The 25,358-nt window shown below is 38.0% G+C and overlaps 1 protein-coding gene across 6 annotated transcripts; it reads right to left on the bottom strand.

The window, feature by feature from the left end:
- Window positions 1-299: 299 nt before the first annotated feature.
- On the bottom strand, window positions 300-25,129 carry kat2b (K(lysine) acetyltransferase 2B). Of its 6 annotated transcripts, none has more exons than XM_067426487.1 (18): window positions 24,561-25,129; window positions 20,061-20,199; window positions 19,620-19,765; window positions 15,044-15,130; window positions 13,370-13,551; window positions 9,107-9,298; window positions 8,865-8,962; window positions 8,651-8,776; window positions 7,455-7,618; window positions 7,160-7,368; window positions 5,521-5,647; window positions 5,316-5,426; window positions 4,853-4,996; window positions 4,614-4,728; window positions 4,169-4,190; window positions 3,996-4,074; window positions 3,818-3,902; window positions 300-1,754 (listed from the first exon to the last, which is right to left on the bottom strand). In XM_067426487.1, exons 1-18 carry the CDS (start codon window positions 24,759-24,761, stop codon window positions 1,567-1,569), a joined length of 2,415 nt encoding a protein of 804 aa, XP_067282588.1. In that variant the 5' UTR covers window positions 24,762-25,129; the 3' UTR covers window positions 300-1,566. The 6 variants fall into 6 exon arrangements, with proteins under 6 accessions (XP_067282588.1, XP_067282587.1, XP_067282591.1 ...); XM_067426486.1 differs by having other exon boundaries at window positions 4,169-4,199; window positions 24,561-25,128; XM_067426490.1 differs by having other exon boundaries at window positions 3,996-4,059; window positions 24,561-25,127.
- Between the last annotated feature and the right edge of the window lie 229 nt (window positions 25,130-25,358).

The raw sequence follows: 25,358 nt of genomic DNA, 5'->3' as shown, positions 1-25,358 counted from the left end.
TTTTCGTTGTAGTGTCTTCTCCAACTCAGTCACAGTAATCCAGTTGGTGGCTTTGGGAATGGTCTCACAAGGCAGCGAAGCATTCAGGGAATTGAAGTCTTTTTATCCCCATGAGACAAAAATACATTTTCTGTCTTTTCTCAGTCTAGAAGGCACCAAATTCAAAAATAATTTCACATTTCTACTACATTAATGACCCAGTTTAAATCAAATTCATCTTTCCAGCGCTGAAGTGCCCCTTTAATGTACAGGCAGCCAGTCCCTTGTGTAGAATAAACTAATATTAAATAAATAAATCATTAAAGATTTGAAATTATTTTATTATTCATTGTCTTGTAGAGATGGTGGAGAGACAAAACACGAGCACGGTTATGCAGAAAACAGGTTTCCTGGATGAGTAAATAAACTTTCTTTACTTGGCTTTATAGTATTGGAAACACTGTCAAGCTACATGTTGATAGGCTAGACAAGCAAATTCTGCACAAATCCATAAACTCCAGTCTGTTGACTCATTTTCAATAAAAATATATACAGACATATGCATTTTCTGCTTAACATACCTAAATTGGTCAGCCAACAAAAAAAAGGTCATCCGATCAACTTTTAACAGGTGTAATAACACAAAGTGGATGATTGTGATTTGGTTTTTTTTGTTTTGTTTTTTGACAATTTCTATATCTAAAAAAGTGCAAGAACAAAAAAAAACGATGTGCAGTTTGTGCAACATTACCCTCTACTGAAACAGAGTCCAACAAAAAGGTAGACATTTCTTTCACATCACTTGCTCTAAAATTTTAATCATTCTATAAAATATGCTTTAAAAGCAAATAAAATGACATACAAAATGTCTTTCAAAGCAAAGGTACAAAGACCTTAAAATAGCTTTACCCCCCACCCCCCATTTCCCATAATGTAGTACAAAGCCCATCTCTTCTTAAGTATTTAAAAGTACAAATATTTGATAAAACAACAATAGAGTCATTGCACGTGTCATCTTTACATACAGATGCTGTACGTTCTCATTAGCATATTAAGACTGTTTTTGTCACTGCACAGGGAATGCTCCTCATTACGCCACGTTACGTACACTCCGGTTTCTGATTAGGAATATTCATTGTATGAATACTAGTATTTACCACTATTTCTTTAAGTATAATAATAAATAAGTGCTGTTTGAAGGTACAACATTAGGTAATTAGAGTAATTTTTCTTGGTTGGAACTATATAAAATATACAGTTTTTCATAAAATGTATCTATATAAACAGATTTTCACTATTATGTACACACACACTAGCATGAACACATGCACACCAAATGCATACAGCCGTACATACCGTAAAATTGTTCCGCAATTTTGGCAGAAGGAATTTTTAAGACAGGAGACTTTTTTCACATATGGTGGTCATGCGGATATTCACACGCACCAAACGCCTGCATTTCAGGCAACCCTCCTTTTGACGCAAAAACAATGAGGGAGTTATATGATAAATGTTGACAAAAAGAGGTAGAGAAAAGGGAGGGCCAAGAGGGAAACGGACTACTTGCGCCCCCTAGCTGGATTACTTCTAGATGAGGCCCGTCTCTTTGATCTTGGTGTAGAAGAATTTCTCTAGTAGGTTGGCACATTTGTAGTACTCGCTTTCGGGAGGGTTGTACTCTCGACAGTTAGTGAAGATCCTCTGCATGTCGGCCATGAACAGCTTCCTCGTGGTATAGTAACGACTCTTCAGTCGCTCGCTCATCGTCTTCAAGTCTACAACGCACAATAACACATTCATTTAGGGGTTGGCGATAGGACCAAAATCTTATATCCCGATATCAGTTACGACAATGAAAGCAAAGTTCTTTTTGCTTTAAAAAAGGTTGATATCAATATTTTTGATACTATTTCATGATATTTATAAATCCCACCAATTACAATATCGCAAAAAACTAATACTAGCCTAAATAACAAGCTTACTGAAGACAAGTAATGAGTGATGACAAACTACTTACAAGCAATAGGACAAAAATTACAATAGAACAGACACAAATGAAATAGACCTACCTGAAAAACTTCAAGCACTAGAAATAAGAAATACTACATAAAGTAATCAAATGTACAACTGTATACACAGTAAGGTGCATAGTCATCACTGTGTAAATTAAATATACATTTATTTTAATTAAAGTTACAAAAGTGATTCAGTCAAGATCTCACTTCTTTTGCTGTTCATCTGCTGTCACTAAGACATTATGCACAGATCTAATATACTGATACACATGCGCTTTCATTCTAAAATGTTTGCATTCAGTTAAGAAATAAATGACTCTACGAGGATACACACAAAGCGTTAGTTTAAAGATCTAAGTTCATGGTCTAAAGTGCACTTAGGGTCTGAATCCTTTTGCTAGTTTAACAACGGGAAAAATATTTGGTCATGGTCTAAAAGGGTTCTCTTAATGAGTTCAGGGCTGAATCGGGGCTCTTAATGAGCCCTGTTCTCTTAACGAGTCATGGGTGTGTTTTGGGAGTAGCATTCAACAAACCAACTCATTTCCCATTCCCTTTAAAAGCCAGTTGCGCTCGCGCCATGGCGGATTCGCTGTTTACATGGCAAAATTTGCAAGGGAAAAACTGAACGCTTCTCTAGCGAGGAAAAGGATCTGCTCGTCCAATGACAGTATAGCAATATGCCAACAACACGTCTGAACACACCTCCTTTTCAGACCAGCACACCCATGGACGCAAATGCATGTGCTATCTAAACAACGTGCCGCAGGACGTGAAAATTATAACTGCGTTGGGCTGAAACTAGCAGAAAACATTGTGCCGGGTGTATGATAAGGCCCAAAGAGTTTCAGTTGTGTCTGCTCAGAAACAGTCTCTCAGACAGCCCATGCACATTTTGAAGAAGGAGATGAAGCAGAGCTAGTTGACATATTAAACTTTTGCCATATCCGGTCAGCAAAACTGAATACATCTTCAATTTTTTATAATGACTTTAGAGCCATTCTTTGTTCTTTTCTTAAGAAAAGCTTGGCCCCAATTTATATTAGGTGGCCTTAAGTACTATGTACTTACATCAAAAAATAAGTACTATGTACTTAATGTGTTCAAATTGTATTGGCAAACAACTTTGCTGATATTGAGGTGGAATACGGGTAGAGTTAGGGACAGGTGTAGTGGGATGGGTAAGTTTAAGGGTAGGGTTAGGTGTAAGGGAAGTGCCAACTGAGTAATTACAAATGTAACTACAGAAATTAATTACAGATGTAATGCAGGTATTTTTGTTATAAATGTAAGTACAATGTAAAAACATGTATGCACACAATAAGTGGATTGTATCAAATGATTAATTACAATGTTAGTACATAGTAGTTAAGGCCACCTAATATAAAGTGGGTCCAAAAGCTAAACTCCAAGTCTTCCAGAGTTGTGGCCAAAGCCGAAAGGCCGCTGTTCGCCAGCTTCTTTGTTTCCAAGTAGGACACGGAACCGTTGCAACTCTGCCATCATTATGTTAAGCCCGCCCACCGACTCTATACACGATGTGATTGACCAGCCCAGTTTGGTAGATGCCCTGGCTGCAAATTACATTACCTGCCGCTAGAGTGCGTCTAGATTTCTAGGCTACTTGAATGGTTTACAAATCACTTGTTTTCTTGTTTTTACTTCTAACTTCATATGAGCACATAACTGCAACATAGGCATTCAAAATCTCAAAAGGTACTGGTTGACAAATTTCTACAAGTATATCGTCCACCCCTACATTCATTCATTATTCACTTGAAACTAAGTGTAAGGTCCAGTGTGTATAAGAGATCTTTGCGTACCCATTGGGAAGCGGATGACTTGGTAATAACCAGGTGCCTCGTTCTTCTTTACAGGCTCCATGAAAGGCCATGCATTCTGGTGTGACTGAGAGGTACAATACATATTCCTCATTAGCTGTTTATGTTCTTTCATAAATATTGTTTTTGAAACATGTAAAGCCAAGCAGATATACATTACCTTGACCTGCTGTAAGATGTTCTTTAAGGTGCTGTACAACTGGTCAGGATCTTTCAGTTCTTTGCTGTGAAAAATGACACTAAAAATTTAATTAACATCTTTTCAAACCTACAACAAACTATAAACTAGTTACATAAGACTTGTTTAGCTGTAACTAATAGGTACACACTCACCTCTTCACTAAAGGCTTCCATCCTGTCTCACCTGTCCAAAGACAGGAGTAGAAGTTAAACTAAATATATTATGAAATAAATCTATATATATATATATATATATTTAGTCAGTAATATTTACACAGGTTCAACATAAATATTAAGCAGCACAACTGTTTTCAACATTGATAATAATGAGAAATGTTTCTTGAGCAGCAAATCAGAATATTAAAATAATTTTTAAAGGATCATGTGACACTAAAGACTGGAGTAATGATGCTGAAAATTCAGCTTTGCCATTACAGGAATAAATTACATTTTATAATATATATTTAAAGCGTTAACAACATTTAAATTGTGACAATACTATATTTAAACTGTATTTTTGATCAAATAAGCACCCCTAAAAAATAATTAATTAATTAAAAAAATTCTCTCTAAAAATAGATATCAAAGTGAGACATACGGATTCCTGGAATGCTCTCAATTGCAATCTGGCGAACTCCCTCCTTGAAACAGGACAGGCCGGGGTAGACTTTACGAATCTGCGCTTGCTTACGCTCTATAAGCTTTTTAATGATCTGGGAGAGAGGGTGAGAAAGAAATAGAAAAGCCTTTAAATGATAACAGTATAGTCAAATGTACCATACTGAATAACCTTTTTGACTCACATCAGATCTTATGCACACACACACACACACACACCTCTTTCTGTTTCTTGATGATGACGGAGAACTCGGTGTAAGGGATGCAGGGGTTCAGTTCACAGCCCATGAGAGTGGCCCCCTCATAGTCTTTAATGTAGCCCACATACTTAGACTTCAGCACTTTAATGTCCTTAGAGAATCCCTGACATGAAACAAGAATAACAAATTTTTATATTTCTCATCATTATGTTCATGTAGTTCCAACCCAGCATTGCTTTTATAATATAATATTTTATAATATAATATGAAATAATATAATATTTTCTTAATATAATATCTTTAAAATATAATAAAACACAAAAGGAGATGTTAGTTAAAACATCCCCAAAAAAATGTTTTGGGAGCTTGTTTAGTTGTAACGTTTCATGGATCAAAGAAAATAAATACCGCTGTACTTTTTGTAGGGGCAAACTTTTATCAATAATTGACCAGCTCTCTAAAACAACTAATAGAGCACTAACCTGCTTTTTAAAGTAACCAATGGCATATTCATCAGCGTACGTGAGAAAGTTGAGAATTTCGTGCTTGATGTGATACTCCTTCAGATGGTTCATGAGGTGAGTCCCATAACCCTTAAACACAAATCAAATAAATCGAGCTAGGAATGAGCGAGGAAGGATGAAGGACAAATAATGGAAAAGCACCACAGTATTTAGGACAACACACCTTGACCTGTTCATTGGAGGTGACGGCACAGAACACAATCTCAGTGAAGCCCTGAGTTGGAAACATCCGGAAGCAGATTCCCCCAATAACGCGGCCATCTTTAATCAGAGAAAGAGTCTTGTGCTTCCTGTTTAAAGAGGAAATAGATTAACTCATAACAATGTTGTGCCATCAATTCACAGGAAGCAATAGATTAACATTAACCAAATGCAATTTAACCTATTAATAACTATTCTAATGTTAGAAAAGCACCGGTTTAAAAGTACCCCTAATAATGTAGTGTTGTATAGCTGTCCAATGTAAAAGTTCTGCAAAGTTTCAAAGCTCTAAGCGCATGATAAATGGAGTAACTGTCTCCCAAAGGGAAAACAAATGATTCTGAAATGCCTCAAACAAGTCATCAGTAATTCTAGTCTTGCATCCTGCAAAAACTTATGTTGGTTTGTAACAGACTTTTGACAACTTCCAGAGGTAGTCTGAAATCTAGACGCGCCCTTGGGGTAGCAAATCTAAAATGTAGACTGCAGCAAGTGTAGTCTAGCAACTCTCAATAGACTTCTGAGCTGGAAAAACCAAACTCTGGGCAGGCCAATCACATCGTGTATAGAGTCAGTGGGCGGGTTTAATATAATGACGGCCAAATTGCGCTTGCGTGCTACATGTAAACAAAGAAGCTGGCGAACGGGGGCCTTTCGAATCAGCTTTGACCGCGACTCTGGAAGACTTGGAGTTAAGCTTTTCTCTGAGAAAAGAACAAATAAAGGCACTGAAATCATTCTTAAAAAGGGAAGATGTGTTCAGAGTTTTGCCGACCGGATACAGCGAAGGTTTAATCTATCAATGAGCTCCACTTCACGTTGCTCTGGTTGGTTGTAGCGCTATCAAATTGCGTGCAGAGGGAGTTTGAAATACAACCATTTATCCCGCCTCTCGGATTGAGCCCTGCCAATGGTGAGTTTCCAGACCAAACATCTTGATGTGGGTCTGGCTAAGTCACAAACACATTTTGACTGGATTGCTTTCGTAGTGTAAATGCGGTCATGTGGTCGAATGTGTTCGAACAGCCACAAAAGACTGCCTACTTTCTGTCTGCTGAACTAATGTGCAAACATGGAAAGCATGCTGTCCAGACAGGATTTAAACTGTCGGCTGAAGACCCAAGTTTGCTTTGAAGACAATGCAATGTTCTCTCACTATTTCTTATTTCTAACACGCACTCATGGAATTCGCCATGGTCTAGCAGATATCAGTGCAGAAACAAAAGCTGCTGCTTTATGTGTTTTTCTGTCGCCTCTGGTCGCTCAAATGTAAATTGTGCAAGCTTATTTTGTCCATCAGATCAAAAGATCTGAAAAAGCCCACCCATAAACCCTCCCGCATGAGAAATCAGGACAGAAGTGGTTCAAAGTGGACAAAATAGATGGTGTCTCTCGTCTACTGATCTGATTGAACAAAACACATTTTAATACCAGGTATAAACAAGGCCTGACCAATCAGAGCAAAGTAAGCTTTCAGAAAGCAGGGTTTTAGAGAGACTTATTCTTTTATCAAACAGTTCCAGACATTGTAAACAAAGAGGTGATGCTGAGGTGTAGACAAATGTCTTTAGTACATTAAAAAAGAGATAATGGTAACATACGGGTCAAATACGAGGCGTGTGATGTATTCTTTGGGCATGCGGGGCAGCTGATGTGAGAAGACGTTCTGCAAGCCAACAAGCCACATGAGGATCTTCTTATTTGGCTTTTGGTTGAGGGAGTTTCCAATGACATGGAACTCAATGACGCCGCGCCTCTCCTCCAATCGAGCAGCTTCATCACGCGCAGAATGAGCTGAGAGAAGACTGGTCTGAGAGAAAGATGTACAGTAAAACTGCTTGAGTTTGAGCACTGCCATAGGTCAGATAAAATAAGTCAGACACACTCTGCGTTTACCTCTGGTCCCAGCATGGCAGTAGGGTCTGTAATGGTGGACATGACTTCATTAATTAATTCCATAGGAATGTCACCAACCACACGAGGTCGTTTGCAGTCCTCATGAGATAACGGCTCAGAAGGCTTTCGCTTTTCTCCACCTACGAATGTGCATAAAGTCAAATCTACTAAGATATTACAATCAGAGGTCATTGAAGGTCCCAAGAAACACTGTAATCTGATCAACTTTAATACAACAACTATCTGCAGTACATATTGTATATATTTGGAACATGATGTAGTATATCATATATATAAAATATGATAATATTTCAATTTATGGAATAAATAGCTAAAATAATAAAGTAATGACACAATCATACAGAGTGTGTTATTATTATAAATGATGAGTATATTTTTACAAGAAAGTGCCACTCATCCAAGAGCCTAACTGTGTTGGGGTGGGTGTGGGTGTGTGTGTGTGTGTGTGTGGGGGGGGGGGGGGGGGGTGAGTTGGTAAACAGCTAATAATTCTTTAAAGCATTAACAAATGGAGATCATTTAAAAAAATTAAAATAAAAACCTTGCTAAGAAGATGTATTATTTTATTTGTTTACCTGCATGTCATCATCAGAGAACGGTGAACATGCAAATTAGTTGTTCGATTATTGTAATATTAATATTTACATAAAATCCCTACTTCTAGTAAAAAAAAAAGTTGATATATATATAGTATTACTTTTTTTACTAGAAGTACCCCCTAGGATTTTACGTTAATATTGCAATAATCGAACAACTAAGAAAAAAAAAATATTTTAAAATTTTAAATATTGTGAACTAGAATTACAATTTTAAATTACTTTTCTAAGTTACCATTACTCCAGTCTTCAGTGTCACATGATACTTCAGAAATCATTCTAATATGCCGATTTTTTCGGCATTTCTTAAGATCATCAATGTTGAAAACAGTTGTGCTACTTAATATTTTGAGGAAACAGTGATACGTTTTTCTGGATTCATTGATTCATTGAAGGTTCAAAAGAAAAGCATTCTTCATTTTAAATATAAATCTTTTAAAACAAGGTCTTTACTGTCACTTGAACAATATAATGCATCCTTGCTGAAAAAAAATCTTACTGACCCACAAACTTTGAACACTAGAGTAAATTTATCATCAAGACTCATTTATAATAAGACACGGAATAAAATACTGATACCTGGATTGGGCTCCAGAACGGATGCTGCTTTCCGGGCCGGACTTAAGCTGCCTCCTCCAGTCAGCTCCACTGGGGTTGGACTACTGCTATAGTACAGGGGGCAGGTCACGGGCTGAGCACTGATCACTGCACCAATCAGAGAAAAGAAATATTTGTTTACATAGCCATGCCACATATATGACTGAATAAAGTTAACTCTAACATTGCTAATCACCTGTGGGAATCTGTCCACCTGATGAACCAACCATGAAGTTTTCACTCCAAATAGGCGAATTATGACTATAAACTTCCTCCTCCAGCATAGACAAAAACCTAGGCATAACACACATACACATACACACAATATTGATCTGTTAAGCCCAAAGTATACTCCATTTCTTCATTTTTCCGCGTATACGTAAAAACCAAAGTATGCTTTATTTGTGGAAGTTTCTGTCTGTGTGCTTTTGTGCTTACTTGGGGAAATGTGTGAGGATGAGTGTGCGTTTCTCAGGCGGTAGTTTGTCTTTCTCCTGTCGGGCCTGTTCCAGCAGCTGTTTCCTCATTACAGTGAACACAGAGCGCAGAAAAGTGCGTCCGAAAATCTGTGTGGCCTCATACCGAGGAAGACTGTCACAGAACTGGGGCACGTTACAATAACACAGCCACCTGCAACACAAACACACAAGAAGACCAGAAATGTGTATGTGTAAGTCACCATCAAATCAAAACTGACAAATGTTTTTTATAGAATATTACAGTATTAAACTACACTATGTAACTTTTCCATCCGCTGAAGGGCGCAGAATTTTGGGACGTGGACTTCACCTCACATTCGGTGGAAAAGAATCGGGCTAGGACTCGGGCAGAAATCATGTTCATGGATGCGATAACATTACTGTAGTATGAAGAAGAGCAGGTCCGAGTGTTAAGGGAGCTGAGCAAGGTCGCTGGAGCGATTGTTGTGCAACACCCGGCACAAGAACAGCAGGACTTTTATTATGACGGGACAGAGTCACCGGCACCATAGAGTGCCGAAGTTATGACGTCACTTTGTAGGCCAACCCGGAAGTTAGCGGCGCATGGGTTCCCTCAGTCAAAAGCCTATGCATTTTCCCCAAAGACTTTTGGAAAAATCGCAAAAAATATGATCTGTGTTCAACAAAGAGTTATGACCTTTACATGTTTTGTCTATCAAGATAATCTTTATAAGTTAATCCAAAATGTATACAGTCTGAAGCCTAAATAAAGCCGTCAGATATAAAATGCTAACGGTAGGCTATAAACAGACTACAGCACACCATGGTCGCGGCTCATCATCATCAAGCTTCCTCAAACTTTATTTCACGAGTTCACACTTACAAATAATTCAGTTAGAATAAATGGTATGTGTATTTGGCGTGCTGTCCGAGGAGAGGGCTCCGAGCTCGGTATTTGGCCCGAACCGAGAGTACTTCCCCCGTATCTCTGGTTAGGAAAGTTAACCAGGTGCGTGTGAGGTAGAAGGGGTGGTGGAGGGATGCTGCAAACTTTGTCAAGGAACATTGGTGAGTTGACTGGGTATTTATGTGATCCTCCACTTGAGCTGATTGGTAGACATGTTGATTACTGATTGTTGACAGCTGGTTGGAATGACAACATGATTGGGTAGATCATGTGCTTCTCCCGAACTTAGTTTTTTAAGAAACATCAGCTGTGTCTCATTTCAGAAGGCTGCATCCTCTGGAGGTCGCATTCGAAGGGTGCATACGTCATAAGGTCGTCTCATTTCAAAAAAGTGAGTAGGACTCTCCAAATGCGACCTTCGAATGCGTCCTTCTTTCACAGGATTTCAGAGGTGTATCCTTCACGGCTGGAGATAACCCACAATTCTTTGCATCCCCGTTAACAACCGTCATTTATTTTTATTTTTTATTATTATATGAAAAAACGGCACCACCGCCAGATATACATGTGAGTGTAGGTGTGGTGTTTTAATTAAGTAGTTCAAGCTTTTTTGTTGTTTTTTAGCTCTATTACAGTAAACAGATAGTTGTGGTAAACAGGATTACAGCTGTTTAGAACATTTTAAACGTTTAGAACAGTACATTGCTGTCAAGACAAGAAACATTTCATAGTCATTTTCAAGTTATAAATAATTTTCATTCATATAACTGGCGTGAGAGCACAACGAGGCTGAACTTGTTGGCATAGCAACGAGATACTTCCTGCCTGTGTGTCCTACGAAGGACGTCTCATTTAATTCTGATTGAGGACACTCCGTATACTGCATCCTACACAGGATGTGTCCTCCGGAGGACGCACCCTTCGAAATTTAACGAAATGAGACGCAGCTTCCATTTAAAAAGCACGCTCGCTCATTATGATCTGCGCTGTATATGAACATTTATCCACGTTTTCATGAGAAATATTGCCCATTTGTTTTTTCCAAAAATGTTAGAAACTAATTGTGTTTATGCGTGCCTCTCTGAGATTTTTTTTAATCTTTTGTTAATGTTCTATTTATTAGTCTATTATTTTATTAGTTTATATAAACCTTAATATTATTATTTTTGTGATTAAGATAAGGCTATTATGCCTGATCATTGTGCCCAAAAATAGACTTTTAAGATTATCTTTCACTGTATTATGTTTGATTGTATGTTTGCCTACCATTTTCTCATTCGCCAGAAAGAAAAAAACTTGCTTTTACCACCTCAGAAGCACTAACGACGTAAGCTATAGCCGTATCAATTTCCAATCTTATGTCCTTTTTCTTAGACGATAGATCATAGATCGAGGAGAGATCGTTTTTAAGACACAATAAAGTTTTAAAAAATCACAAGCAGGTTATAACTAGTGTGTTTTATGTCATAGATCAAAACGTGAAAATATTTAGAGGCTTTGTTAACCACAGACCTTATTTCAGGGGATTTAGCAAAAACCCATTCAAAAAACCCATAGACTTTAGAGCGAGGAAACCGGAAGTGCTAAAATGCTAACTCACTTCCGCGTTTTGGCCTACAAAGTGACGTCATAACTTCAGCACTCTATTTCCGCTTTTCCACGGTAACGCAGCTCTGTTTATCATATCAGATACATTTAAGAGTGTTTAAAATTATGTTATGACATTACTCTGTGTGTTCGCTCAGCGGCGACTGTGACACTTGTTGCACACTGCTAAGAGTAAAGCGTTTCTGCCAAAAACAGAAAAACGGAAACCGAAGGTAACACAGATTTGACGCAAATGACAGTCGACTCCCTCAGATGTCTCGGTTCCTTGATTAAAATAGCAATTTTCTCTCAATTTTCTCTTATAAAATATATTTTTTTGTTTTAATTTATTTAAGAAACAGGGACAGCGTACAATAAACATTAATCTCAAAGGGAGAGATGCATAGTACCGGGTTTTAGCTCAAGAGCTAATTTTCACCCGTAGTCCCTGGGCAGGCTGATGTTAAGCTACAATATATATACAAACATGGATAATAAGATTTACACTTGCCAAAAAAATTAATAAAATAATTTTTTTACAAAAGTTCATGTTCACACCTTTCATTTACTTAGACCTTAGAACACACACTTACACACATACACATATCTGGTCACATGTGGGAACAAAATTGATTTGATAAAAGCCATTTCTTTACTTGGCGTGTGAAGGTGTAAAAATTGGTGTTTTTTTTTAGCTCTGTAGGCAACATATTCCACTGAGGAGCGGCCACACAAGAAAGCGCAGTTTCCAAATACTGTCCTGCGTTTCGGGATCCTGCATTCACCTCGCACTGCAGATCGTGTGGCTCGAGCTGTTATTTCAGAGCCCACAGATATAAATTATTTTAGAGGAGGAGCAGCGTTGTCATGAAGTATCTTATACATCAAACACAAATTGGTGTGAATTATCAGATTTTCTAAGCTGAGAAACTGGTGTTTTACAAGAATATGACAGTGATGGAATCGTCTGCTTTTCTTATCGTGAATATTTAGTGCGCTTTTATATAATGACTCAAGTGGCTTGAGGGCAGTTTTAGTAGCCTGTGACCAACTTGTCATACAATAGTGAAAATGAGGAACAATCATGGCATTTAGATAGGCCCCTGAGGCCTCGATTGTAAAGGAATTTTGAATGTATCTGAACTGTGCCATATTAAATTTTATTGTATTTGTTAACTTTTTTATATGCTTTATAAAGCCTGAATTTGGTTCCAATATGACACCTAAATATTTTACCTGTTCTTGATTTGAAATGATTTGTCCATCAATTAAAATATTAGGGTAAACACTATAATATAACACTGGCCTGGTGGTTTTTGGATATTTTACTGCAAAAATACTACATAGTGCACATTTAATTGTAAATTAATAATCCATGCACTTCTTTTTTTTTTAAATATTCCTGTAATTTTTTATCAAAATAAGTTCCCCTCCCATGTGCAACGAACTCTCTTCCCTTCTCTGATGACGCGTTTACTTACGCAAGGGCGGGACACTCACATCAGATCAACCAATAGCAAACCACAACCATTCAGTCAAATCCAGATGGACAAAAACAGGTCCAGCTATAAAATTCTCGTTTGAGAAGCTGTTTCATTCGGATACATATAGGATACGTTTCATTCGGATACATATCACAATAGGGGAAAAAAGACTATTGCAACTTCTCTTTCATGTTGACTTTAAGAAAATAAATAGGGCCAATTGTTATTTCATGTTATCTTTAAATGTCAATAAGGTGTAAAACAGAAAAAAACTATCAGTCACCTGGTGTAATTGACTTTATAGCCAGCTACGTCATCATCAGGTGCTCTTTGCCGTCTTTGTGAGGGCGTTTCTAGCTGCCAGTAGTTTATCTGGTTGAGGAACATCTTGGCGAGCTCCACAATGGTTTGCCTCTCCTTAGAGGGTAGGTGGCTAAACTTGTACTGCACAAAGTTGTTCACACCCTGCAACAAAAACAGCATGAAAAAACATATGTGTGACACCAACAGCAAGGATGTCAGGAATGTGTCTAGGGTTATCTCTGTCTGACTCGTGCACCACACGCAAAGTGCACTGCCTACAAATTTACTTTGAGAGCTGTGGTAACACAGTAAATGTTGTTAAAGGGAATCCTTTATGCCCTGTTTTAAAGTCTTGATTTCGTTTTTTTGGGTCTACAAGAATAGGTTTTCATGCATAATTTTTCAAAAAAAATAAAAAAATTCTTTCACACATTTTACCTAGTTCTCACATCTCTTCCCAGTCTGTCAGTAACACTCTGTTTAGTTCCTGTCTCTATGAAGCCACTGTCCGATAAGCACAATCTGCTCTGATTGATCGGGTGGATCAGTGCATTGTGATTGGTCAACTGCCTCAAATCTGTTTCAGAAATATATCAGCCCTTACCACAACCACAAGTTTCAACAGACTACTAACTCAACTAGGCCTCGTCCCCCTTTTTTGCGTATTTTTTAAATGAGGAATATTGTGATGCGTACTTTCCCTGAAGAAAACTAAAGAATACAAACAAGGTTTTTCGGGGAGTTCAGAAACGTTGCTTACTGAAATAGAGAATAACTCCCTTAAGAGATGACTTTGTGCTTTGTAACTTTGTTTGTGTGCTTTTGCAGACTTTGCTCATGCTCAAACAGCAACATTACACACTGAGGAATTTGAAAATGTAAAAAACTAAATAAATCGAACCCCTTAAAATGTCATCCCTTTCTTGCAAATGAAGCTCAAGAGGCAGAGTTCCAGAAGTCAAAATAAGACTTTAATTGAACAAAGCAGAGATGATGGCAGCCACATCCGAATTTGCCATTCTTATACCTTATTATTATCTGTTATTTCACAATTCCAAGTGATTTACTTCTGTTGCAAGATTCACCCCTCCTTTTTCACCCAATTCACTTCTCTTGCCTTTCTCTCTAATTGTGGAAGTCTGCCAACTGACGGTCAACGCTTTATCAGAAGCAAGATATAGCATATTCCAAGGCCAATCAACTCCCTCCCCGAGGCGAGAAGCCTACACGTGACATAATTATTTCACCTCATAGTAGAGGTTTCATTCTTTCACAGCCACCTGTGGTTTGCTTAAATCCATGAGTAAGCAAATACTGGTCAGCGGGCCTCAAGACTTTCTCAGATGTCTCTGGCTTTTGTAATAACTATTTCTCACAGTCACGTAGGCCATAAGGCCTCAAAACACATCTGGTCTTTAAAGTATTCAAACTAGATCTACAATTGTTTTCTACAGGATAAATAAAATATTTCATCAGTTCCTCCAAATGTCCTGTTTTCATTAAAGTCTGCTTCAGAAGAAAGTTACTTTTGAGCTCATCTAATATGTCTACACTTTCGCACTTCATGACGCTGATATTGCTTTTGATATGATGTTTGAACATGATGGTGAAACAAATATTTAATACTAGCTATACAATGATGTTTAGTGCATACCTGTTCAATGCTTGGTTTTTCAAAAGGTGGGCTTTCCAGTGCTTCCACCACTGGCCTTCCCATCTGCAGGATGCATTTCCGTAGCAGCTAAGAAAAGTAGATAAGATGGACAAATGGTAGCAAATAGAATAAATACAGCAGAATGTAAATGTATATTAATATTCACTATCATTTAAAAGTTTAGGTCGAGTTATATATTTAGTTTAGTTTTTGAAAGAAATTAATACTTTTATTCAGCAACTAAAGGAGGCATTAAGTTGATTAAAAGTGACCTTATATTGTGATAAAAGATCATAATATCTATTTTGAATAAATGCTTTTGAAGTTTTATTCATAAAAGGATTCTAACAAATGTAAATGTGTTTCCACAAAAATATTAAGTAGCAACTATTTTCAACATTGATAAGAAATGTTTCCTGAGTACCAAAACAGCATATTATAATGATTTCTGAAGGATCATGTGACACTGAAGACTAAAGTAATGATGCTGAAAACTCCAAGAGGTCCTCGCTGCAGCCTGTAGCACGATGACGTACTTGATCAGATCCAACACGTACTGGACAATTTGATGACATCACATACGCATGCGCAGTAGAGAGTTTTGATGAATTGGATAGATACAGTATTGTTCAAAATAATAGCAGTACAATGTGACTAACCAGAATAATCAAGGTTTTTCGTATATTTTTTTATTGCTACGTGGCAAACAAGTTACCAGTAGGTTCAGTAGATTCTCAGAAAACAAATGAGACCCAGCATTCATGATATGCACGCTCTTAAGGCTGTGCAATTGGGCAATTAGTTGAATTAGTTGAAAGGGGTGTGTTCAAAAAAATAGCAGTGTGGCATTCAATCACTGAGGTCATCAATTTTGTGAAGAAACAGGTGTGAATCAGGTGGCCCCTATTTAAGGATGAAGCCAACACTTGTTGAACATGCATTTGAAAGCTGAGGAAAATGGGTCGTTTAAGACATTGTTCAGAAGAACAGCGTACTTTGATTAAAAAGTTGATTAGAGAGGGGAAAACCTATAAAGAGGTGCAAAAAATGATAGACTGTTCAGCTAAAATGATCTCCAATGCCTTAAAATGAAGAGCAAAACCAGAGAGACGTGGAAGAAAACGGAAGACAACCATCAAAATGGATAGAAGAATAACCAGAATGGCAATTCATTGGCTGAACTCTGAATTCAAGCTCAGCCAATGATCACGTCCAGGATGATCAAAGACAGTCCGGAGTTACCTGTAAGTACTGTGACAATTAGAAGACGTCTGTGTGAAGCTAATCTATTTTCAAGAATCCCCCGCAAAGTCCCTCTGTTAAAAAAAAGGCATGTGCAGAAGAGGTTACAATTTGCCAAAGAACACACGAACTGGCCTAAAGAGAAATGGAGGAACATTTTGTGGACTGATGAGAGTAAAATTGTTCTTTTTGGGTCCAAGGGCCACAGGCAGTTTGTGAGACGACCCCCAAACTCTGAATTCAAGCCACAGTACACAGTGAAGACAGTGAAGCATGGAGGTGCAAGCATCATGATATGGGCATGTTTCTCCTACTATGGTGTTGGGCCTATTTATCGCATACCAGGGATCATGGATCAGTTTGCATATGTTAAAATACTTGAAGAGGTCATGTTGCCCTATGCTGAAGAGGACATGCCCTTGAAACGGTTGTTTCAACAAGACAATGACCCAAAACACACTAGTAAACGGAGCAAAGTCTTGGTTCCAAACCAACAAAGTTAATGTTATGGAGTGGCCAGCCCAATCTCCAGACCTTAATCCAATTGAGAACTTGTGGGGTGATATCAAAAATGCTGTTTCTGAAGCAAAACCAAGAAATGTGAATGAATTGTGGAATGTTGTTAAAGAATCATGGAGTGGAATAACAGCTGAGAGGTGCCACAAGTTGGTTGACTCCATGCCACACAGATGTCAAGCAGTTTTAAAAAACTGTGTTCATACAACTAAATATTAGTTTAGTGATTCACAGGATTGCTAAATCCCAGAAGAAAAAAAACGTTTGTACAAAATAGTTTTGAGTTTGTACAGTCAAAGGTAGACACTGCTATTTTTTTGAACACACCCCTTTCAACTAATTGCCCAATTGCACAGCCTTAAGAGCGTGCATATCATGAATGCCGGGTCTCATTTGTTTTCTGACAATCTACTGAACCTACTGGTAACTTGTTTGCCACGTAGCAATAAAAAATATACTAAAAACCTTGATTATTCTGGTTAGTCACATTGTACTGCTATTATTTTGAACAATACTGTAAATACTCAAACCGCTCGCGCAAAAATAATGATTAATAACATGTTTGCACCATCAGGACACACGTTTTGCATTTTCCCTTGAATGTGTACTGGTATTTTAAGTTGTTTTACAGATCGTGTTGCATTGTACTTTGAGGATTAATTACAGAGACAATTACTTGACTCATTTTTGCTTACACTCAACAGCAAATATGACCAGAATATATAACAATTGCAAATGTTCTGCATGCATGTAGAGAGAAACTAGGATAACTTAAGCATCGCATTTATGAAAAGATGACTTATTTATCTATAATTACTTATTACTATTTATCAGTACTACTACTACACAGGTTAGAACATCATCTATATACAATATTGATCATGTCACTTAAAACCAGCAAATACGCATTATAAGTTAACCCAGAGATTGTTATGACGTCGCCATAACAAACCGCGTACATATGTACAAGTATATATTGGATCTGATCAAGCTACGTCATCATGCTGCAGGCTGCAGCAAGGGGTGTCTCGAAAATTCAGCTTGCAATCACGGAAATTAGTTTTTAAAACATTAAAATAGAAAAGAGACATTTTAAATTTCCCAATATTACTAGACTGGGTAAACCCAGCCTGATCTGCCGGGCATGAAATTTGATTTCCCCTGCAGTTCAGTCTGGAAACCTTTACGTTATTTTCTACTGCTTCTGTTGCACTTTTGCAGGAACCAATCACAGACTTGCGCGCTATTAGCCGGTTAACACAATGACAGATAGAGAAGCGATGGTTCGATGCCCGTTGATCACACCTCTTGTGGTCTAATTGGTTAAAGGAACACTCCACCATTTTTAGAAATAGGGCTTATTCAACATCTTTCCTACATTTAGATATGTGGGCAAATGCATCTTTGTCTCAGTGCATGCATTGTTTTAGTTTGGCAGGGTCGCCGCTAGCTTAGCTTAGCATAATGAATAGAATCCTATGTTGCCAGATAGCATGTCCCATGTAAAAGTGATCCAAAAAAATCCACCAAATTACTTCTTGTGGCCTGCGTATTCACAACGAGTACAAATAGCGTTGCAGATTAAGACGAGGCGATTTCCTAAGCAGATATTAACTTGGGGCTAATAGGGTAAAGCTCAGGCGAAGCACTGCTACTTGGTCACAGAGATATCACGCAACACATGAAATCCCCAAGCTTCCGTCAACATACCGGCGTGCAACGCGGAAAAAAACGGGGGAAAAAGTATAACATACCGGCGTGACCTGCACAGAGTGTCTTATCTTTTGGATTGTTTGTTTTGAGAAGTTACAGGTAGTTATGGTAATTGCTTGCGTAGTAAAAGGTTGTGAAAACAAGCAATGGACATTCACTAATGAAAAGTTTCACAGAATTCAATCGAATGTGGAACTGAGAAATAAATGGCTAGCTGTTCTGGATATCTGTACTTCAACGCTCTCTACAAAATTAAACAGTATCGTGTTTGCGAAGAGCATTCTGCATCGGAGGACTACTTTGAAAAAAGACAATACGGGCCAAGAAAAACGGTACTGCATACGGCCGTCCCATCCATTTTCAAAGCACAGGCAGAACAAAGTGCACATGTAAGTTGTCTTTTATTAGTCTTCCTTACGTTATTGTTTGCCTTTATTCGGTTGTAAGATAGATGCTGAGAAGCTGTATAAAGACTGTAGGATTTAATGTGTTGTGTGATATCTCTGTGCACAAGTAGCAGTGCTTCGCCTGTGCATCCCCATAATATAGTCCCAAGTTAATATCTGCCTATGAAATTGGGGGGGGTTGGATCACTTTTACTCAGGACATGCTAGCTGGCAACATAGGATTCCATTCATTATGCTAAGCTAGCTAGACCCTGCCAAACTAAAACAATACATGCACTGAGACAAAAATGCATTTGCCCACATAACTAAATGTAGGAAAGAAGTTGAATAAGCCCTATTTCTAAAAACGGTGGAGTGTCCCTTTAAAGGACTATCCAATTGCGTACAGAGTCATTTGAATTATGCTTGTTTATCATGCTTCTTGTGCAGTAGAAAGAGCAGACTCCTCAGACCAATGTTCAATATTAAATTAAGCTTGGTCTGGTGATAGCCAGACAACATTACTGTTTTTACTGGATTTTATGATCAAATAAATGTCGCCTTAGGGAGAATTTTTAACTTAATTATATTGATAGTTATACATAAACAGATAAGTATCACTGTTTTATTCAGTGATCAATATTTTTTTAATATTTCCAAAACAGGGAAACATGCAAAGTTGCATGACTGCACAACATGCAACAACCCAGAGGACTCACTTTGAAAAGAGAGAAGTAAACTTGTTTAGTGTCAGGATCCTCCTCTTTATGGACACATGTGTACAAGTACTCCACGTCTAGTACGATTCCAAGCAATCTGTTCATCTCCTCCTCCGAGACATTCTCCAGGTGTGTCACATGGTCACCTGGCCAGCAACACAAATGAATGAAAGAAGCCTTAAGAAGGATGAAGCTGAATCATACAACTGTTGACTATAAGTAATTCATTTTAAATATATAATAACATACACTTTTAGTGTACAAAATATTCAAAAACGTAGTTTGTGTAAACTGTAAGCTGTGTAAAAAACTAGCATAAATCTTCCTTGAAAGATTTATACATATAACACTACACATCAATTTGTCTATGGGTGACAGATATGGGATTTTCTCTTCCGGAACTCTACTGTTGTGCTCTGTTATTACATAAGCAGTCATTACCAAGGGCGTGGCTGCAGCTTCTGCACGGCTCCATTAAGTTAACAGCAATTGGCTGTTCAGCCCTGGGCGGGGTTGGAGGGGGCGGAGTTGGTGGTGGATTTTGACTCTTCCAGCCATTACACTTACAAGCTCCTTCAGCCTGTGTGAGGACAACAGATAAGTCAAAATATAAGACATTAAAGGGATAGTTCACCCAAAAATGAAAATGACCCCATGATTTACTCACCCTCAAGTAATCTTGGGTGTATATGACATTCTTCTTTCAGACGAATAAAATTGTTATGTTAAAAAAAAAGTCCTGTCTAATCTAAGCATTATAATGGCAGTGAATTGTTTTCTCATTTATGAAGTGCATAAAAGTGCATCTATCCATCATATAACTGCTCCGCATGGCTCTGGGGGTTAATAAAGGCCTTCTGAAGAAAAGTGGCGCGTTTTGTAAGAAAAATATCCATATTTAAAACTTTATAGAAAAAAATAATTAATTCCGGCGGATTGCCATACACACATATTTATGGCAAAACAGTAACCCGTCAAGCATGCGTATTGACAAACCTATAAGCACAGAGGATAGAGCAAAACATCGGCCATGAATTAGAGTCTTAAAGCTACACTGTGTGACATTTTCCCCCATAGCGGTGTAAAGGTATATGACAATCCAGTGAATATTAGTTTCTGTTCCTCTCAATTCCGATTCTGTTTTAACTCCTATGGTGGCCGATTTAGTCCAAGATTAACATGGCTTCCAGTTCGACCTCGTTCATGACTGCCATCGAGTGTTAAAACGCGAAAAGCGAAGCTTGAATTTACGGGTATGTCCCTCTATGGCTAATGTACTTTCAAGATGGAGATATATTTTTGAAAGAACTAAGTGTTTTAGCTAAGAATAAACTTAAAAAGTTACACAGTGTAGCTTTAAACAAGATTTTTTAAAGAGAAATGGCAGAGGATTTCGATATAACAGAAGAGAGGCTTGTGTTTGTTGCTCAGCCCTATCTGCTTGTTTGTTGCTCAGCCCTATCTGAGGCGTCAAAGCTTGCGTTGCTTCTAATCTATACATCGCGTCAGGGGTCACTCATTTGCCGTAATTCGAAATGTGTACAGCTTTCCTTTGGAAATTAGTTATTTTAGTCTTATATGTAGTTTTAAACATGGATTACACAAATCCACTACTTTTTTTATTAACCCCCTGGAGCCGTGTGGAGCAGTTATAGGATGGATAGATGCACCTTTATGGACTTCATAAATGAGACAATTCACTGCCATTATAATGCTTCGATTAGCCAGGACTTTTTTTAACAACAACAGCATATACACCCAGGATGACTTGAGGGTGAGTAAATCATTACTCATTCATTTTTGGGTGATCTAAACCTTTAAAATGACTACATTTGGGTCATACTAATAAACAGTAAAAGCTACTACCACATGAAATGAAACTGCATTGAAACCAATAGAATCATGTATAGATTTAAAAAAAAAAAAAAAAAAATCAAACTTGATTTTATTATATGCATTAATCCCAAAACCTTAAAGGTTTATTAAACCTCAAATTGTTGCTTTTTTACCATACTATAGTATAGAAGTCAATGATGCTTCACAACTGTTTGGTTACAAACATTCTTAAAAATATCTCCTTTTGTATTCAGCAGAATAAAGACATTTTTAAAAGTTTGGAACAACTTAAACTATCCCTTTAAAGTCCATCCTTAAATGCTGGTATCTAAAGTCCATAGGGAATTCCTGATTTACAGGTTTTAGGAAACTGTAATGCTCTTTTTAGCTTTGCTTAATCTATGTTTTTAATGCTTTTTCATTATTGTGTTTGTCTTAATTAATCCAAAATAAATGATTACATAAACATTGAAACATGACTAAATACAGAGTTTTTAAACACGTTTTAAAGGTAAACTTTAGTGACATACCGATAACTGTAAACCTGCATCCGGAAATTAAAAGACATGCTACTCATGCTTAAAGTCGGCATTAAATGAAAGTTAAGCTAGAAAAAGAAAGATGGTGTCTGAAATTTTTGATTGCCGGTCATTTTGTGTCTAAATGTAAGTTTTTGACCAACGTTTCCCATGACATTTCTAGCAAGATATTACTACTGTAATAATTAAATATTTGTTTAGTTCTTAGTAAAGCTCACTCTATTTTGCTGTAGATCATTAAACCATTACACTGCCTCCGAAGTCTTTCCAAAATAATTTTGTGATGTACCTTTGCTGCCTGCAGTCATTGCCTAAAAGGCAACAAGAAAGCTGCCTACATTTTCGGACTCAACCATGTTGTTGCAAGGGGGAGAAGAATTTATTTAGATAAAAGATTATGAGGGCACATAATTTTCCAGTGGCACCTCCTCTCATTTCTCCTGACGACGGTGGTGGCGGCATGGAGCGCTGTCTGGGTCAGCTCAGGTGTGATGTCTTTGACTGGAAGCCTGAACAGTACTAACGGTTTCAGAAAATTAAAAATGGGCTTGATTGATACGGACTAAATTTATATAAACCCTTGGAATGATTTGGTCTGGAGGTGCCTGCTGAGGTGGCTTGGCATCTTCAAAGGGTTAGTTCACCCAAAAAGGAAAATTCTCTCATTAATTACTTACCCTAATGTTGTTCGACACCCGTAAGACCTCAAATTATCTTTGGAACACAAATGAAGATGTTTTTGTTGAAGTCCGATGGCTCAGAAAGGCCTTCATTGACACCAATGTCATTTCCTCTCTCAAGACCGATTAAAGGCACTAAAGACGTCGTTACAAAGCCCATCTCACTACAGTGGCTCTACAATAATTTTATGAAGTGACGAGAATAGTTTTTGTGCTAAAAAAAAACTAAATAATGCCTTCTATAGTGATAGGCCGATATCAAAACAAAGTTTCGAACGTTGTGAATCAGCGTATTGATTCATGATTCGGATCGAACTGCTAAACTCACGTGACATTGGCGATCCAAATCATGAATCAATACACTGATTCATAACGTTCGAAACTTTGTTTTGAAATCGGCCCATCACTATATGTCGTTATTTAGGTTTTGTATGCGCACAAAAACTATTCCCGTCGCATAAAATTATTGTAGAATCACTGTAGTGAGATGGGCTTTGTAACGACGTCTTCAGTGTCTTTTATGGGTCTTGAGAGAGGAAATGACATTGGTGTCAATGAAGGCCTTTCTGAGCCATCGGATTTCAACAAAAATATCTTAATTTGTGTTCCGAAGATGAACGGAGTGTCGAACGACATTAGGGTAAGTAATTAATGAGAGAATTTTCCTTTTTGGGTGAACTAACCTTTTAATGGTACCCCCATTGGGAGGAAGACCTGCCGGAGCACAGGGGTTCCACCACTGGTATGGAGAATGGTCCCTGTCGGCGGTGGTGGGGTGAGTCTGGGCGAATCAGAGGCGAGATTGGTGATGTCTGTGCCGATGGACGGTGTTCACTGGCGGTAGTGGCTACAAGACTGTAATAATTGCCCAAATATTATTATTGTTGTTATCACTGTTATTTTCATTGTCTCTTAAGTTATCTTTTGGTCTATCTATCACTCAGTGCTTTTACACCCTCTTTCCATAACATTACAAGAAAAAAATTACCAGAAAAACTTAAATAATAACACTATTACATTATTCTATTGCATGAATTATCACTGTATGCATTACTGTCTCTGTTTTTTGTCCCCTCCTTCGTTTTTTCCCCCCTTATGTTTTGTGTCCAGTATAAAGTGGACATTTGAAAATCTTTGAAAATGTGTAAACAAAAAAAAAAGTTCACTTCTTGTTCAAATCATGCCCTAGGAGAAATAAAAACACGAAGGGGGAACAAACATGTGGTTATCATAATTCATGCATGAAAGGGTTAGCGATTTATTTAAATATAACAACATTCGAGTAATTTGGCCCTCCAAATGTTTCTTGTGCGTGATCTGACAACAATGAACAGACAACGCCCCCCAGCAACATACCCCGCCCCCGGCAACAGACCACGCCCCTCCAGCAGCTGTCATCCTGTCAAAACAAAGACGCCGCTCTCGCCTCTTGAGTAATCAACTTCAGCTTGTGTCTCTTGTTCTAGCCAAACTCTCACACAAAACCGCCATGAGACTTCAGTTAGACTTGACAAAATCTAATAAAAAACGACATTCACTGTTAAAATAAAATAAAAAAACTAATTGAAAACCGGCCAAGAGCGCAAAATGTTCACGTCACCTTGCTCACTATGGACAAACAGCGGTATTATCTCTGCAGATCACGGAAATGATGAGTTCATTATTATATTTTTGTTGTGCATAAATTTAAGTGGCTAGCGCACGAAAACATACATTCACAATTTAAAAGAATGGAGGACAAAGAGATAGCTTTTTGTGCTGTGCTTGCAAATTCAAGAGTGGGTAAAGTAAGATAACAGCTAGTTTCAGCTATCAGATAAACAAATAAAAGCGTCTCTTTTACTTTGCACCGTAGACGTAAACAATGTTTTCCCGCTCTAACGTACCTTGCACGAGGAATAAACGCCGAGTTTCTCCAGTTTCTTCGGACGCGGGGAGGAGCGGAGCTGCGCCTTCTTGACGGCAATACGTGCAGAACCGACAGCAGCGCCCGAACACTCGGTTCCACCGACTCCTGGCGCAGCCGGAGCCGAGCCCGCCGCGCCCACCGCCGGGGAGCCTTGAGGAATCCCCGTGCTTTCCGACATCGAGCCTGGTTCCGCGCTCAGACTCGAATCATCGAAGTCCGCCCGCTGTATTTGCTCTATCTACCCCTCAACAGCGGGATCAGACATGGCGTTCATCCCTGCTTTTTTATTTGACATTGTAAATCCGACTAGTCTCCGCTAGGGGAGGCACAAAATGAATTCCGTTATGATTCGGAGAGGGATACAAATATGTCATGTTTCTGAGCGGTTGAATCGTTCAAGGTCAAATACATTAAAAGGGTTAGACATGATTTGAAGTAGTACATTATTGCTTCTACCTGCTGGAAACTTTCTTTTAAACAGTCATGGTAAAAAATAAATAATCTAAAACCAGTCTTCCATACTGAAAGTCAACAAAACACCTTTAAACCCAGCCAGCAGGCCAGCCTGAACAGTCCAGGAAGCTAGTTTATGCTGGTTTAAGAATTTTTCAGCATATCTCTAGACCAAAAGATTTTCTTACAAGCCCTTAAACTATGTGTGTGTGAAATCACTCCTATGAATAACATACATACTTTTAGACTTCCAGACCCCCCCTAAAAATTATGAAAAGGATTGTAAAAGGTAAAGGCAATAAGAAAACATACTTTGTTAAAC

This window comes from Pseudorasbora parva, chromosome 19, assembly GCF_024679245.1.
Source record: "Pseudorasbora parva isolate DD20220531a chromosome 19, ASM2467924v1, whole genome shotgun sequence".
Taxonomy (NCBI): Eukaryota; Metazoa; Chordata; class Actinopteri; order Cypriniformes; family Gobionidae; genus Pseudorasbora; species Pseudorasbora parva.
This window is presented reverse-complemented; position numbering and strand designations above follow the sequence as displayed.

Excerpts from the sequence above, each read along its gene's own strand:
- kat2b (XM_067426486.1), bottom strand. The coding sequence starts at position 24,761 with ATGTCGGAAAGCACGGGGATTCCTCAAGGCTCCCCGGCGGTGGGCGCG. Across the intron at positions 8,963-9,106 it reads ATCCTCACACATTTCCCCAA|GTTTTTGTCTATGCTGGAGG; the intron begins GTAAGCACAAAA and ends TGTTATGCCTAG. Across the intron at positions 4,200-4,613 it reads TGAGAGCATTCCAGGAATCC|GTGAGACAGGATGGAAGCCT; the intron begins GTATGTCTCACT and ends GTCTTTGGACAG.